We start from the raw sequence: 18796 nt of genomic DNA on the forward strand, positions 1-18796 counted from the left end.
GTATATAATACTCCAGCTGAGGCCTAACCAGTGATTTGTAAATGTATGGCATGACTTCTATGTTTTGTATTCAATGCCCCTATTTACAAAGCCAATATCCCACACGCTTTCTGAACCACCTTATGAACTTGCCCTGCCACAGTCAAAGATTTGTGAATATACACCCCAGCTCCCTCTGCTCCTGCACCCCCCTCCATGTTGTTCCTCCCAAAGTGCATTACTTCACATTTATCCACATTAAATTGCATCAATCTGTCTATGTCCTCTTGAAGTCTGCTACTTTCCTGTTCACTACTTACTATGCTGCTAAGTTTTGTATCATTCGCAAACTTCCAAATTGTACTCCCTATACCCAAGCCCAGGTCATTTATATATAACATGAAAAGCAATGGTCCTAATTCCAATCCCTGGGGATCCCACTCCATACTTCTTTCCAGTCAGAAAAACATCCATTCACCACTACTCTCTGCCTCCTCTCCCTTAGCCAATTACATAACCAAGTTACCACCATCCCTTTAATCCCATCTGCTTCTATTTGCTGCATGCGTCTGTTATGTGATACTTTATCAAATGCCTTTTGAAAGTCCATATATACAACATCCACTGCACTACCTTCATCAACCCTCTCTGATACTTCATCAAACAACTCAGTCAGGTTAGTCAAACACGACTTTCCTTTAACAAATCCGTGCTGGCTGTCCCTTATTAAGCCTTGCATCTCCAAGAGAGAACTAATGTTGTCCCTGACAATGGTCTCTAAAAGTTTTCCTACTTCTGATTGGCCTGTAGTTGCAAGATTTATCCCTCTCCCCTTTTTTGAATAGGGGTGTAACATTTGCAATTCTCCAATCTTCTGGCACCACTCCCATATCCAAGGAAGATTGAAAGATTGTGATCAGACCTTCTTTGTTCACTACTTACTATGCTGCCAAGTTTTGTATCATTCGCAAACTTCCAAATTGTACTCCCTATACCCAAGCCCAGGTCATTTAAATATAACATCATCTCCACCCTTGCTTCCCTCAGCAACCTAGGATGCATCCCCTCTGGACTGGGTGACTTGTTAACTTTGAGTGATGCCAAACTATTTAGCACCTCCTTTCTCTCTATTTTCATTCTATCCAATATTCTACTCCCTCCTCCTCTACTGCAATATTAACTTCATCCTTTTATTTAATGAAGGCAAATGCAAAGTAATCATTAAGTACCTCAGTTATGCCCTCTGCCTCAGCAAGAAGCTTTCCTTCTTTGCCCCTAATCGGCCCCAACATTCCTTTAACTATTCTTTTTCTTTTTATATGTTTATAAAAGATTTTTGGGTTTTCTTTTGTGTTACAAGCTGATCTTTTCTCATACTCTCTCTTTGCCCTACTTATATCCCTTTTCGATTTACCCCTGCACTCTCTATATTCTGCCTGGTTTTCTACTGTATTCTGTACCAGATATTTGTCATAGGCCTCCTTTTTCTGTTTTATTTTAATCTCTATTCCCTTTGTCATCCAGGGAGCTCTAGCTTTGGATGTCCTATCTTTCCACATTATGGGAATAGGTTTGGTCTGTACCCGAAGTCTCTCTGCCTTAAAAGCCTGCCATTGTTCATCAGTCTAAAATCATTTATAAAAATTATATTAGGAAATTAGCAATGGTCTATACCATAACCAATTTTGCTCCGCTCGGTTTTCATTGAGCAAATATGTGAAATGAAACTGGGTGAGGGACCTGGTAGCAAAGACAAAAGCCTAACGATAAAAGGAAAAGGAGACGAGTATAAAGGTCAAACCAAGGGAAGGAATAAAAATAACATAAATGATCAATGAACAAATACGGTTATAAACCAAAAGTATAAAAGGTCTGTTAAAAATAAATTAAAGGGAATAACTATTAAAGACGAATTAAACTGCCTGTACAGCAATGTACACAGCGTCCAAAATAAAACGGGGGAACTGGAGGCAATAATCCCTAGCGAGGAACCAGATGTAGTAGGAAAAATTTAAACATGGCTACAGGAAGAACAGGACTAGTAACTAAATGTTGCAGGTTATAATATAATCAGAAAGAATAAGGAAGGAAGAAGGGGGTGGACTAGCTGTACTAATTAGAAATAACATAATGGCAGTAAAAAAAAGGGACATAACTAACAGAAGGATAGAAACAGAATCCATGTGGATTGAAATAAAAGATAAGAAGGGATCGATCATGTTATTAGGAGTAAACTACAGACCACCTAATGATGGAAAGGAGGTGGAGGAAGAAATATGTAAGCAAATATGCGAAATGAGTACAGGACATAGAATAATAATCATGGGAGATTTTAACTACCCCCAAATAAACTAGCAAGAAGAGGTAAGTAAAGGGGTACATGGAATGAAGTTTCAACAATGTGTGCAAAAGTCCTTTCTTACCCAATATGTAAAAAGCCCAACAAAAGAGGAAGCACTGCTGCATCTAGTAATCGGAAATGAACCAGAACAGATAAGAGATGTAAGCGTAGGGGAACATCTAGGTAACGGCAATCACAACATAATAATGTTTAAGATCAAGATTGAGAAGCCAATAAGTAAGACGAAGACCAAACTATTAAATTGGGGAAAAGTTGATTTTAAGGGGATGAGAATGGAACTAGGGAAAATAAGCTGAAAAAAATTTACTGACAAAGGAAGAAATAAAAGACCAGTTGGTAACATTTAAAATGGTGATCAATATATCCCACTAAAAGGCGAGAATAAACTAGCCAGTAATGACACACCATGGATGACTAACGAAATAAGGGCAAAACTGAAACTAAAGAAAAAGGCAGACATTACGTACGTAGACAACAAATTAGACAATGACAAAAGGGAATATGAAAGGGTTAGGAAAACAATTAGGACGGCAAAGAGAAAATATGGAATTAAATTATCAAAGAATATAAAAGGAAATAGTAGTAAAGTATTCTACAGACACTTAAATAGCAAAAGGCAAATCAAGATAGGGATGGGGCCATTAAGGGATACACACGATAAACTCACAGGTAATGACAGCAAAATGACAGAAATATTAAATGATTACGTTGCCTCAGTATTTACCAGGTAGACAAACATGGTGGGTATTAGAAGAAGAGATCAAAACAGATATAAAGACATTTAAGATAGAAGGGGGGAGATAATTGATAAACTAATCAAACTGAGAGAGGATAAAACCCCTGGTCTGGATTCATTGCATCCACACACGCCAAAAGAAGTTAGGGAAGAGATAACGGAGGCACTATTACATATATATTTTAAAAATCATTTGAAAAGGGAATAGGGCCAGTGGACAGGTGGCATGCTAATGTGATTCTGATATTTAAAAAGGGAGATAGTGCAAGTCCAGGGAACTACAGGCCAATTAGCTTAACGTCAGTGGTTGGAATGATAATGGAATCCTCATTCAAAGATGTAATAAAAAAAATCCAGAAACTGAAAATATAATAAAGAATAGTCAGCATGGACTTCAAAAGGGAAGGTCATGCTTACCCAGCCTTATTAAATTCTTTGAAGAATTACCAGAAAGAGTAGACAAGGGTAATGTAGTAGATGTAAAATATTTGTATTTTCAAAAGGCCTTCGATTAGGTACTGCATAATAGACCCAAGACTTAGGTCAGAGCACTTGGAGTCATGGGACAAGTAGCCAAATGGATAGCAAGCTGACTACAAATCAGAAAACAGAGAGTAGGGGTTAAAGGTAGTTACTCAGACTAGCAAAAGTGGGAAGTGGTATTCTACAAGGATCGGTGCTGGGACCACTGTTATTCACCATTTACATAAATGATTTGGATTTGGAATTGGAAGTACAATTTCAAAATTTGAGATGACACCAAATTGTGGTTATAGTTAATACTGAGGAGGACTGTGACAACATAGAGGAAGACATTAATAAACAAGAAGAATGGGCGAGTAATTGGCAAATGAATTTCAACATAGATAAGTGTGAGGTGGTACATTTTGTTAGCAAGAATAAGGAGGCCACATATTCCTTGGAAAATAAGAGTCTAAATAGGGTAGAGGAGCAGAGGGATCTGGGGGTACTAAAAGTAGTGATGCAGATTAATAAAGTCGTAAAAATCAAGATCAGCACTTGGGTTCAATTCTAGAGGGATGGAATTGCAAAGCAGAGAACTTATGCTAAACTTATATAGAACCTTGGTTAAACCACATTTTTAATACTGTTAACAGTCCTGTTCTCCATGTAACAAAAATGATGTAGAGGCACTGGAGAAGGTGCAAAAGAGATTTACTAGGATGATACCAGAACTGAGATGTTATACCTATCTGGAACGATTGAACGGGCTGGGGCTTTCTTCTCTAGAAAAGAGAGGACTAAGGGGTGACCTGATAGAGGCCTTTAAGATTATGGAAGGGTTTGATAGCATAAACGTGGAGAAGATTTTTCCACTTGCAGGGGAGATCAGAAATAGGGGCCATAAATATAAGACAATCACTTTGATAAATCTAATAGGGAATTCAGAAGATACTTCTTTACCCAGAGAGTGTTCGAATGTGGAATTCACTACCACAAAGAGTAGTTGAGCCGAGTAGCATAGATGCATTTAAGGGGAAGCTAGATAAACAGGTAAGGGAGAAATGAATAGAAGGATATGTTCATGGGGTTAGATGAACAGAGACGGGAGGAGACTCGTATGTAGCATAAACACCGGCAATGGACCTCTTTGTCCGAATGGTCAGTGCTGTACAGTCTATGTAATTCTATGCAAAACTCTGTATCATAAATATCCCATTGAAATTGTTCAAACTGTTTGGCAACTGAGAAAAAAAATCTCCTCTTCCAAGCGCAGAAAACTCGGCCCCCACTCTACGACATGTAAAAAGTACATTTTCTCATTGAATAATGATGCAGCCCCAAGCACCAGCAGTGAAAATGAGCCACAGAGAACTGAAAGTCCCAGGTTTGATTTGTGATCAGTGCTGTGTGCAAGACCAGAACTAAAGTCAGGGAACTGGACACAGTCATTAGGTACGGTGGGACATAATGTGATATCCGTCGTGGAACCTTGGGTCAATTTTGACTTTGGGCGGGCAGTGTAAAACGGGCTGTACCACATCCTCCGCCGTTACAATCTCTGTAGTTGTTTGAGAGTCGGCTCATCTGATTTCGCCCGGGGATTAGCGTGGACGATGGAGGGTACTAAATCTTTCTGGATATAAATTTTCATGAGAAAAAGAGCCGGAAAAATTGGCTCATGTGGACATATTAACGAATTATAGTATCACATCTTTCGAAGGGGAAGTTTTTATTGATGGTGGTGCTCAGACCAAGCCTTTCTAATTTGAATTAAGTAAAAATAACCGAACTGCCCCTATAATGATGGACATTATAGATGAGGCAATAGTGTGAAAGAAATTTAACTTGATATTTGTAAGCAATTTAGCGAGGTCTACAGTAATAATGCAGCTGTAAAAATGAGGGCTTTCAACTGTCCTAACAACCTAGAACAAGAGAAACGCTTTCATTAAAATAAGGAGGAGTTCTTCGAATGCATCTGGAACTGTTTCCTTAATCAGCATGTTGCATGATCAAGAAGAAAGAATGTCGTGCTTTATTTTGGTCTTGATAATATGAGTTTAAATGCATATGTCCAAATCCAGCGACTAACATTCCACTGTAAATAGAAGGAGCAAGTCTGACCCAAGGTTTTACAGATGCAACACAATGCTTAACTTCAGCTGTCATGGTGAACTGTCCGATGAACTGAATGGCCTACCTATTAACCTTATGGCCTTTTTTCCTATGAACATTGAAACGAACAAGTGAAAAAAAGACTGAAAAAGGAACGACCCATCGTATCTACTTTTGTAGGTTACATAAGAACATAAGAAATAGGAGCAGGAGTAGGCCAATCGGCCCTTCGAGCCTGCTCCGCCATTTAATAAGATCATGGCTGATCTGATCCTAACCTCAAATCTAAATTATAAAGGTTATAGAGAATCCTTTCATCCCTTTGCCTGATCAAAGCGCCCAGATCCACCTGAATTCACAGGCACTAACCTGGTGGCTTTTATTAAATGATTGTAGTGTTTACCATAGCCTGTGGGTATCCCGTTAGCACTCCCCTCCGATCAAAAACTTCGTGCGAGTTTGTTTTACATGTGTATATTCAGCTAACGCACATGCAGCCACTAAACCCATTCACTGTATATCTGTATTGTTGGAGATTGTATAGTTGCTTACCGGGTGCTGTTCGCTTATTTTACTCAAGCCTTGGCCCCTGGAGTTTTCTGAATTAGGTGACCTCCGAAAGAGCAATGGTAGATTTAGCAGGTTTGAGCTATGTGTCCCTGGGCTGGAGAGAATAGTAATCAACCAGGCTTGGAACGCCATCCCTATCTGAAACAGGCAACTGAAATGAAGCCTTACGTATAAACTAGTATGGTAAAGGTAATTCGGGAATACTACAGACAGCTGAACTGACAGTGATTGTAGGACAAGTTGACACGAGTGCAAATGAGTAGAAGGTAAATTTAGGACTGCTATGCGGAAGATTTTTTTTGACACAGCAGTGGTGAACATGAGGACGGGACTTCCAGATCGGGTAGTGGAGATAAAAAAAAACCCATACAATATTTTCAGAAGCAATTAGATGCTCTGTTCGGAGACTATAAGATCTTTCTGGACCAATGAGCAAGAAATGACCCGAATGACTTTTCTCACCTGTATCAACTTTGCACTCGTTACGCCTGCTAGAACGTGTGTGTATATGAATGTCCCCTATGGCTCACTTCTAGCTCCATTGCCATGTTCTACACCCACTCACCAATGGAACTGATGCATGAAGATGGCAGATTTACTTCGTTAAAAGAGTGAACCGATTGGCTTTTAACAACAATCCAATAGCTTTATGGTCAGTCTTACTGATACTAGAGTGTTGCCTTCTTCTACCTTCAGTCACATCCATAAAGACATTGACCTGAAACAATTTTTTGCATTTCAGTACATGTACATGCTTTTTACTTCCAGGTTTCTTTTCAACTGAATTCAAATTCTCAAACTACCATGGTGGGATTTGAATTTACTCGCTCTGGATTACAAGTCCAATAATTAAACCACTATACAACCGGCCCCACTGGAATTCCTCGGTCACAAACCAGCAGATTAGCGTTCTGTGGGTCAAACAATCTCGAGTCATAAGGCTGTGAGTACATTTCCTCTTGCGAAAGCGCTTCCTCGCACCACCGTAGATCAATCCCAATTCACCTATTTATTTTTATTGCCATTTGACATACAGCACATTCATATATAGAGTAGATGGTGTTTTATATACAGTATATTTTGATACTGAGTTTTACTGAGTGGCTTAACATTAACATCTACGCTAAAAGCAACCGAAGTTTCCTGTGCAGAAATAACTCAAGTATCTGTTTAAATTGAAAGGACCTGAAACAACCTATCACTGCCGTACAGCAGAGTTAATCACATTGTGAAACACTCGCGCGGTCACTGCAACGGGTTGTAGGAAATAAATTTAACATCTTATTGTGCAAGTTCGCATGTTCGTTTTGCTATATTTAAATCAAATATCAAAGGAACAGCAACCGTTTGTCTAACGCGAGCAGTGAAACATCAAACAGTCAAACCTGCCTTGTTTGAGTAAAGGATTACCACCCCGGCTATTTATATTTTCTTATATATTATACTATAACCTGTCATTTTTTTCAATCTGCTTACTTTCTAATTTATATTTCTTTTTCTTACACGCAGGTAGATAATTTGAAAAGCCGCCCGAACGTAATTCCCAAGACCAAAGAAGAGTTTCAGGCCCGAGACAGCTCTGTGTCGATCTCTCAAAACTAGTCCAATGAGTAAATGGTGCACGTTATGTCGGATTATTGGACCGTGCCTGTATCTTTACAAATCGTTTCACAGACTGGGATAAATATTAAAAAACCTGCTTTACTTTTCAACTATTTATCAATTTTAAGATTGACTTGAAGTAGTTCAAGCTTGTCCTTTTCATTGAGGTAATTCCAGATAAGACAGGTGCGGTGCATCAGATGGAGTGAGGGAAACAATACAAGATGAGAGTTGAGCTGTCATGAAGGTGAACTGGGGATGAGACATGATCCAGAAACTCAATTGGAGAATGAAGAGTTCAGAGGAAAACACAAGGACCAACTGTACAATTCTTAGCTAATTCCGTGTACCGATCCATCAAACAATACTCTTTAATCCATTACGAATTATTTAAACAATTTATGCAGAGCAACAAATTAACGATATGATGCGACGTAAAGCTTCGGCGGAGCAATAAAATAATAACTAAATTAAATAGCATCCACATATGTATCTAATGTGACAATAATCTTATTCTGTGTATACAATCTTTGTGTAAGTGTTCTGCGTCGCCGGGGTACACACGTAAACGTCCTTCAGATGTTCAGTTAATGTTCAGAGGCAACAGCCTTATGCACGTGTAATGTAATCATCAGTCCCCTGCTTGCCAGCAAAGGGAAAATTTACAAATTTGATATAAGTATAAAACAGGACTGTTTGCACCCAGCTACTTGTTTTTTTTTGTATTTCTGATCTAGACGTTTTATGAAAAGGGCTGGAGGTGAAATGTGAATACAAGCTAAACAATCATCTCATCTCAAAATGTCAAACGCTTGCATGTAACGTAAATATGTAACTTACCTGTAATAAAAACATAAAATGCTGGAGAAGCTCAGCAAGTGAGGCAGCATCTGTGGAGAAAGAAGCAGAGTTAATGTTTCAGGTCGAAGACCTTTCGTCAGAACTGGAAGATGTTAAAAGAGTTAAAGTTTTTGAGCAAGTACAGAGTCAGGGAAAGGAGGGGAGGGGAGGAAAGAACAAAAGGGAAGATCTGTGATAGGGTAGAGGGCACGAGTGATCAAACGACAAAAGGGATGATGGTGCAAGGAAGGAAGGCGGTAATGGGACAGGTTAAGGAATAAAAGATTGATCAGGAATGGCTGTAAATGTCAGCAACGAGTGAATGAGTTAGTCCGCTCTTTATCAAGACTAAAAACAAGGTAAAAAATTAACTTGGAAACATTCCTACGGCATCAATACAAACATCAAGTCTTCGAATTAATGGAGTTTCACATTCCAGCAAGTAAACCCAGAGCACTGAGGAGCTTTGGCTTCGCGACGGCTGTAGTTTAACTACAGCTGCAACAATGTAATCTTTTAGGACTTTTTGACTTCCTTTTGGAGGTTTCTAATTTTGGCAAAGAGCCGGTTAACCATCACTGACGTTGAGTTGAGCGATTTTAGTTGGACAGGGGTCGGAGCTCTGTGCCGACCATTAAATCTCTGCTTTGACCTGAATATGGCGTAGAGCCAACAGTATAACTTCCATCTCCCGGTTCGCATCATTGATTTCTCTCCATGAGCTTTATTTGAGAGATTCTCGTCCATTTCCAAAATTCTAATTTTACGAAGGCAACTATCTCTGGTAAATAAAAACACGTTCCCCTTTTTTAGCTGTTTTAGTTGTTTCGTTTGTTTAATATATGCATATATTAAAACTGTGTGTGTTTCCTGTGCAGCTGCGCAATATAAAATGATCAGCGAGGAAAGGAAGCGACCTCCGGATTGCCAGTGAACCCACTAAAATATGAGGGATTCCATAACTGGAGGAGGCAATATTTGTACCTGCCAGATATATGAAATAAAGGCAAAACTCAAATGTTGTATGGAACTTAATTTAATTGAAATGAAGATAACTGTATTAGATGTAAGTCCTACAAATTAATTGATTTTTACTTAGGAACGTAGGAATTGCTAGACGAAAAATGATCAGGGTCCATCTAATTCGCCTTCTACCATCCTGGTAGTTGCATGATACAATGAGAATCGAGTTGTTGACGAATCATGGTGATCAATCTCTATCAATTAGTCTACAAAAGACTCAGAAATGACAGGCGGAAAACCCCAATGGTGGAGAAATTTGGAAACCATTGGTCCAAAGTCACCTGTTCCTCCCAAGCATGCTCCACTTTCCACGTTTCATGTCTCAAATTACTCATAAACTGTATCCCCAAAAGGTATTTTCTGAAAGAAATCTAATTTGCATCTGAATGAATCAATACCAATAATTTAAACTGGGAGATATTTAGCTTTAGTTCTCCTTGGAAGCAGAGCTTCCAAATTCCACTGTATTATTCAATTATCAATGCTTATCATATTGGTTTAAATTCTTTAGTCTGCTATTTTGTAGCAGAGGCGTTACGTTTAAACTAAATGAATTAATGCTTCTGATAAAATAGCGGACAAATCGATAGCATTCCCTGAAGCGTTTATATAATCACATAGCCAGATTTCAAAGCTCACATATTTTGCAGTTTTCTCAACTTGAAAAGTAAACACAAATGAATCGTTTCTACTTCTGAGCATTCCGTTAAATGAAGACAATACAGTCATATAACAGAGCATTCTTCAGTCGGCAAACGCATAGCCCATTCAAACATAACTGATAGAATACTGGTAGACATCCCATGACCTTGTTCTCGTCCTGCTCGTCCCTACTGCGAAGAAATTGTATGTCTTTTAACTTCATTGTTGTAACAAACTGAGAGAGCTAATAGCCCCACCCCTGAAACTAATTAGGAATGGCAGGGATTCTTGTATAACTGTTTAAGAGGTTGCAGTGCCATCCTGTGGAGAAACTAGAAGATATGAGGCGTTACTGTTACCTTTACAAGGTTACCCATTGATTTTAATGGACTGAAATCCACAGCCTTAAGAACATAAGAACATAATAAATAGGAGCAGCAGTAGGCCATACGGCCCCTCGAGCCTGCTCCGCAGTCAATAAGATCTTGTCTGATCTTTTACCTCAACTCCACTTCCCCACCCTATCCCCATATTCCTTGATTCCCTTACTGTCTAAAAATCTATCGATCTCAGTTTTGAATATAATCAATCACTGAACATCCACGGTCCTCTGGAGTAGAGAATTCTAAGGATTCACAACCCTCTGACTGAAGAAATTTTTCCTCATCTCAGTCCTAAATGGCTGACCTCTTATCCTGAGACTATGACCCCTGGTTCTAGACTGTTCAGACAGGGGAAACAGCCTCTCAGCATTTACACTGTCAAGCTCTCTAAGAATCTTATATGTTTCAATGAGATCACCTGTCATTCTTCTAAACTCCAGAGAATATAGGCCCATTCTACTCAATCTCTCCTCATAGGACAACCCTCTCATCCCAGGAATCAATCTAGTGAACTTTCGTTGCACCTCGTCTAAGACAAGTAGATCCTTAGGTAAGGACATCAAAACAGTACACTGTATCCAGGTCTCACCAAAGCCCTAAATAATTGCAGCAAGACTCCCTAACTCTTATACTCCAATCCCCTTGCAATAAAGGCTGACATACCATGTGCCTTCCTAATTGCTTACTGTACCTGCATGTTAACTTTCAGTGAATTGTTTACAAGGACACCAAAATCCCTCTGAATACCAACATTTATTGGATTCTCACCTTTTAATAAATATTTTGCTTTTCTTTCTTCCTATCAAAGTGGATAATTTCACATTTCCCCACATTATATTCCATCTGCCACCTTCTTCATTAATCATTTAACCTGTCTATATCCCTCCTTGCATCGTCCTCAGAACTTACTTTCCCATCTAGCTTTAGATCGTCAGCAAATTTGGAGACATTGCACTCGGTCCCCTCGTCTAAATCATTGATATAGATTGTAAATAGCTGAGGCCCAAGCACTGATCCTTGTGGCACCCCACTAGTTACAACCTACCAACCTGGAAATGACCCATTTATTCCTATCTGTTTTCTGTCAGTCAACCAATCCTCAATTCATGCTAATATATTGCCCCAATTCCATGAGCCCTAATATTGTGTAACAACTACCTGTGTGGCACGTTATCAAATGCCTTTTGAAAATCCAAATATATTACATCCACTGGTTCCCTCTTATCTACCCTGCTAGTTACACCTCAAAAAACTCAAATAGATTTGTCAAACACTATTTCCCTTTCATAAAACAATGTTGAAATTATGATTTTCTAAGTGACCTGTTACCATGTCCTTAACAATTGATTCTAGCATTTTCCCTACTATTGATGTCAGGCTAACTAGCCTATAGTTCCCTGTTTTCACTCTCCCTCCTTTCTTGAATAGCGGGGTTACATTTGCTACCTTCCAATCCACGGAGACCGTTGTAGAATCAAGAGAATTTTGGAAGATCAAAACCAATGCATTCACTATCTCTGCAGTCACCTCTTTTAAAACTCTAAGATGTAAGCCATCAGGGCCAGGGGATTTGTTGGCTTTTAGTTCCATTAATTTCTCCAGCACTTTTTCTTTACTAATATTAATTACTTTAAGTTCCTCACTCTCATTAGACCCTTGGTTCCCCATTGTTTTGGGTATGTTTTTTGTGTCGTCTACTGTGAAGACAGGTACAAAATATTTGTTTAACGTCTTTGCCATTTCCTTTGTCTCCATTATAAATTCTCCTGTCTCTGTCTCTAAGGGACCCATGTTTACTTTTGCTCATCTCTTCCTTTTTTCATACTTGTAGAAGTTCTTACAATCTGTTTTTATATTTCTTGCTAGTTTACAGTCACATTCAATTTTCTCCCTTTTTGTCAATTTCTTGGTCATCCTTTGCTGATTTCTACAACCTCCAATCCTCAGGCTTACTACTCTTTTCGACAACATTGTAAGCATCTTCCTTTAATCTAATATGATCCTTAACTTCTCTAGAGCCTCTCCTCCGCCACCTAGCTGGATGGGACTGCACTCGCCTGGTTCCATTCTTATCTATCCAGTCATAGCCAGTGAATCACTTGCAATGGCTTCTATTCCCACTACTGCACCGTGACCTGTGGAGTCCCCCAAGGATCTACCCTTGCCCCCCTTCCTATTTCTCATCTACATGCTGCCCCTCAGTGACACCATCCAAAAACACATCAGATTCCACATGTATGCTGACGACACCCAGTTCTAGCTCACAACCCTCCGCTATCTCTTATTTGTCATATTGCTTGTCCAACATCCAGTACTGGATGAGCAAAAGTTTCCTCCAACTAAATATTGGGAGGACCGAAGCCATTGTCTTTGATCCCCACTGCAAACTCTATTCCCTAGTCACCAACTCCATCCCTCTCCCTGGCCATTGTCTGAGACTGAACCAGACTGTTTGCAACCTTGACATCCTATTTGACATGGAGATGAGCTTCATTACCAAGACCCCCACCTACTTCCACCTCCGTAATATCACACGTCTCTGCCCCTGCCTCAGCTCATCTGTGGCTGAAACCCTCATCTATACTTTTGTTACCTACAGACTGGACTAATCCAATGGTCTCCTGGCTGGCCTCCCATCTTCCACCCTCCATAAACTTGAGTTCATCCAAAGCTCTGCTGCCCATACCCTAACTCATGCCAATTCCGTTCTCCCATCATCCCTGTGCTCATGCACCTACATTAGCTCTCGGTCTGGGAACGCCTCAATTTTAAAATTCTCATCCTTGTTTTCAAATCCCTCCATGGCCTCGTCCCTCCCTATCTTTGTAACCTCCTCCAGCCCTACAACCCTCTGAGATCTCTGCACTCCAATTCTTGCCTCTTGCGCATCCCCAATTTTAATTGCTCCACCATTGGCTGCCGTGACTTCAGCTGTCTAGGCGCTAAGCTCTGGAATTCCCTCCCTACAGCCCTCCACCTCTCTCTCTCTCTCTCCCCGCCTTTAAGAATCTCCTTTAAATCTACCTCTTTGACCAAGCTTTTGGTCATCTGTCCTAATACGACCTCATGTGGCTTGGTGTAAAATTTTGTTTGATAACGCACATGAGAAGCGCCTTGGGATGTTTTACTACGTTAAAGGCACGATAGAAATGGAAGTTGTTGTTGTTGTTGTTGTTAGCCACCGTTGCATCATTTTCCCCGTGGAGCTTTTATTCCTCAAGGGAATATATATTCGATGAGAATTATGAATTATTTCTTTAAATGTTCGCCATTGCTTATCTACCATCATATCTTTAATCTAATTACCAACAGTGTTTTCTGCCCCTTATTATTTCTGAGCTCCAGCCATACTGAGTTCCCAACCTTCACCACCCTGCTACCACATCTCAGTAATGGCATCAAACCCATTTATCTTTATTTGTGCCATTAAAACATCTATCATGTTACGAATGCTTCATGCATTCAGATATAGTGCCTTTAATTTTAACTTTTTGCTATTTTCCCTGATGTGACCTTAGCCATTAGTGCCCTATTACCTTTGTTAAACGCTCTGTCCCTTCCTGACACACTCTGCTTGTTTTTACCCAAATCGCTGCTCTACAGCCTTGACTTTTCTCTTCAGATTTATAAATTTACCCTTACCTGAACTCTCCTCCCCTCCCCCCCCCCCCTCACTTGTTACTTTAAAGCCCTATCCACAACCCTAGTTATTCAATTCACCGGGACACTGGTCCCAGCCTGGTTTAAGTGGAGCTCGTCCCAATGGAACAGCTCCCTCTTTCCCCAGTACTGGTGCCAGTGCTGCATGAATCGAAACCCCTGCTTCCCACACCACTATTTCAGCCTCGCATTTAATCATCTAATCTGTTTGTCCATATACCAATTTGGACATGGCTCAGGTAGTAATCCAGAGATTATTACCATTGGACCCGAGCTCCTCAAACTCCCTCAGCAAAACCTCATTCCTAGTTTTACCTATGTCGTTGGTTTCTACGTGGACCATGACAACTGGATCCTCCCCTTGCCGCTTCAAGTTCTTCTCCAGCCGTGAGGAGATGTCCTTAACCCTGGCACTGGGAACTCCCAGTCACGGCTGCAGAGAACAGTATCTATCCCACTTACTATATTATACCCTAACACTACAGCATTCCTTTTCGCTTCCCCCACTTGAATGGCCTCCTGTAACAGGGTGCTATGGTTAATTTGCCCATCCTCCCTGCAGTCTTTGTTCTCATCCATACAGGTAGCTAGTACCTCGTACCTGTTGGATAAGGGCAAACGCTGAGGCTCCTCCACCATTGCATCTGGGGTTCCCTTACCTGCCTGACTTGCAGTCACATCCTCCTATCCCTGACCACTAACCAAATCTAAACCACTACCCAACCTAAGGGGTGTGACTGCCTCCTGGCTCAAAGTGTCCAGGCAACTCTCCTCCTCCCTGGTGTATCGCAATGTCTGCACCACAGATTCCAGCCAAAGTTCTTCTCTGTCCTTCCCCACCTTTGTGTTCAAGCTCTGCTTTTCTGCTTTTGTCTCTCTTTCTCTTCTCTTGTTTCTCTCTTCCTAAACCTTTTCTTTGCTTATTTCTATATCTATCTCTTTCTCTCTCTTTCTCTTTGTCTGGTCTCTTATTTCTATCCCGTGTTTTTGTTCTTTTGTTATTTCTTTTCAGGTTGGCGATCAGGTGACATGTTATCGAGGAGAAAGAAGCTGCAGATGGCTGTGTTTGCAGGTGGGATTGTACAGAAAATGTGGCCCCCAATGGCTCCCTTCGCATTCCTTCTCCATCATTTATGCTTCCACACACACAGTTTTTATTGTGTTCCTGCCGCTTTGCCTTCCCACTACACCTTCCCCTTCCGATCACCTCCATTCTCCCATTAATTCCTTCATTTAGTCCCACTGCTACTCCGACTGCTTCACCTATGAACTCCTACTGAAACCCCATATCTTCACATCCACCATGATCCAATGCCACTCATCTCATCTTTAACCCTGTGTCTATCCCCCTTCATTCTCATTCGCTTCTTCCAAAGTTGTCTAGTGAGAAGTAGAGGCCCTCCATCTAACAACCTGCTTCCCTCCTTTCCTCCCCTATTCTTCGTTACTATCCATCTTCCTCAAAGAATAGTTTTTTGCTTTGAAAATCCAACTTATTGTTTTGCAGCAAATTAGGACAAGGCAAGATTTCTGCCTGCCTACCTCTCCCTGTACATCTGTGTCTCTATCCTTCTCTCTGTGCTTCTCATAAGTCAAAAATTAGAATATTTATTTTTCTAACTGTCAAAAAACACAGGTGAGATGCTTGGAGGCTTTCTGTTTGTTTCAAAATTCAACTTTTTTTTGAAAAAGGAACAAAAATTAAGACAAATCAAAAGCTTCTGGGAATACTTACTATGCTTTCTAAAGTTTATTGAACACAGAACACTAGCTTCAACAAATGTCTAATCAGTACATTGTCATTTGTCTCTCTTTCTGTCTCTCTCATACTTATAAATACTCACAATAAATGTTTACCTGAATGAAACTTTTTGAAATTTGTCTCCTAGCTTTTCTTGAAATCATTTTGATAAACAACTGAGAAGAAACTGCTTGGAGTGAAAGAAAAATATTTCATCAGTCCTGTTGACTGAATGATAGTGGTGTTTTCTAGGAAATTTGATACATTGCATATCCTCAGAATCTGCATTCAACTAACAGAATCGTAGCTCTGGGCAAAACTATCAAGTCGAAGACTGGTTTTTGGGCTAGACTGAGGCCTTCAAGTAAAATTTTAATGACGGCATTAAAAGACTCAAAAGGCAATTCAGTGGAAAGGTGTAATAATGTTATCATGAAATATGTATTTTTTATTCTTTTATATCTTGAATTCATAGAATTTTCAATTAATGGAAAAAATGATAGATGATTTTTTAAGTGTTTTGAGTGACTTGTGGGTAACACATAATACAGCACCACATGATGATTTTACTGGGCGTTGTTACAGGTCAGCGATTGGCGTAACATTGGAAACCCTATCATAACATCATCGACGGCATTACCGGGAATCATTACAGGGAAAATGTCGTACATACCTGTTGGCGTTTTAATATGAGAATCTCGATAGAAATTTTTTAATAGCATGTTTCAATGAAACGTGCAACCCATGATTCAATTTTCATATGTTATAGATACGAGTACATCGCCTGGTGCCTTGCTCACGTTTAGTCAAAGCAAATGGTATGTCCGCCAACTGTGTTTGTTGTAACAGGCTGCAAGATGTAAGACCGTCAGTTCTGGGACAAGAGAAATAACAGACATTCCCGTAATATTATGTTTTCACAGTGCCACTTTTGGAGCAAGTAAGGACAAGCATTACCACAACAGTGTTACCCATTGGTTTCAATAGACTGGGGTTACACTAATCAATCTTCCATTGCTTTGTTCACATTTAATGAGAAGAAAAATCTTTTCACTGTATTTGTTGTACCAGCTGAGAAAGGTTACAGCACTACCTCTGGAGCAGGCATTCTAATCATACAGGGGTCAAATTTCCATGGGGTTCTTCCAATCTCGCACAGTAACTTCAACAGGAGATTGACAGAAACCCTGGACAATTGGTGTGACATAGCCATTTACACTGTTTCGTCGGAGATCAGGAGCTCCTGTGGAAATTCTACCTCAATGTTATTAGAGGTTGCAGCACCACTTCTGTAGAAAGTAAGAACAACTCGTGTAATCGACACCAGTGCCCACCGATTCCAATGTACTAAGGGTGTTACATAGGCTTTATTTAAGCGTTACCGATGAAAGCAGTAGTGGGGAGCCTGTTTGCGCCACTCTCCAAGCAAGGAAAGCAAGCCACAACCTCCCAACTCTCTGTTTTAAGAAGTTTCTCCTGCTCTCTATTCTAAATCTCTTCCATTTAATCTTTTATCTATGACCTTTCATTCTTGACCCCACTATTTCTGGAAAAAATTCAGTTTCTATCTACCCTGTCCCACCCTTTCAAAATTTTAACCATTTCTATCATATCACCCCATAATTTGATTGTTCTAAAATGAAAAAAGCCTCAATTTTTCACGTTTTTCTCGCTATTTGTATTTCCTCATACCAGGCTGCATCATAGTAAATCTGCCCTGTACCCCCTCTAATGCCTCAACACTCATCCTATAGTGTGGAGCCCAATACTGCTCACAGTACACTAACTCGGGTCTTTAGTTTTTACTAAAAACATTGGTCCAGATTTTGTTGAAAAAAATAACAGTGTCTGAACGATGCATGCCGTTATTAATGCACAAATCAGTCAGCAACTTAAGGCGAGGAAGGGATACCCCGTAAATTGTGAATCACCAGAAGTTGCTGACCAATTTGCAGCACTCCACGTTAGCTTTTGAAAACTGCATCTTGAGCTTAACCTCCCCGTGATTTTTATTAAGTTGCTGCATTTGCACATTAATTGCCCCTTAAACTCACAACTGAAAGTTGAATCTAGTAACGACATGATAATTTTTGATGACTGCCAATCAACCTCTCTTGCTCAGAGAGTGAACAATTGGAAGTGTGGAGTCTCATTCCTTCAGGTTGTGAATTATTTTAGGAGATCTTAAAAATGCAAAGTTTTTAATTTTTACTTTTTTTCTTACTTTTCCTTTGACTCTTTTTTCTCTCTCTCTTCATCCAATCTTTCTTTCCCTCTCTTTATTTCTCTTTCTGTACATGATTTGACATTGAATTCACCCACTCTAATGCATCCTCCTTCTCAGTCCCTGTTTATTTCTCAATCCTTAAATCGTATGGTTAAGGAGATAACCTATTTGTCCCGTCGTTCACCAAAATCCCAGATCCCCATTGCCCTCGCTACGCAGTTATCAACTCACACTTCCTGCAACATTGTGCGCAACAATTTTTAAAACCTAAACACGCACGAACAAATCTAATTAATGCGGCACGCCGTGAGATATCCCACTCCAGCAAAATCTGAACCATTAGGTTTTAGTAGTAGAATCAGCTGTGGTTTGCATGAACATGCTTCAAATTCCAATCTGATCTTAAGCTCTGTGCCGATTGAAATAACAATGGGACTGTAGTAATAGACAC

The 18796-nt window shown here is 39.9% G+C and overlaps 1 protein-coding gene across 4 annotated transcripts in view; it reads right to left on the reverse strand.

Annotated features, from left to right (window-relative positions):
• Positions 1 to 18796, reverse strand: part of LOC137333499 (tapasin-related protein-like) — a 35889-nt gene that overhangs the window by 10584 nt on the left and 6509 nt on the right. For all 4 annotated transcript variants that reach the window (XM_067997675.1, XM_067997674.1, XM_067997676.1 and 1 more), the window contains exon 2: positions 8670 to 8719. In XM_067997675.1, coding sequence (XP_067853776.1) covers positions 8670 to 8719 — 50 coding nt within the window. The remainder of the gene's footprint in view (positions 1 to 8669; positions 8720 to 18796) is intronic.

The sequence above is a fragment of the Heptranchias perlo genome, chromosome 16 (assembly GCF_035084215.1).
Source record: "Heptranchias perlo isolate sHepPer1 chromosome 16, sHepPer1.hap1, whole genome shotgun sequence".
Classification (NCBI taxonomy): Eukaryota; Metazoa; Chordata; class Chondrichthyes; order Hexanchiformes; family Hexanchidae; genus Heptranchias; species Heptranchias perlo.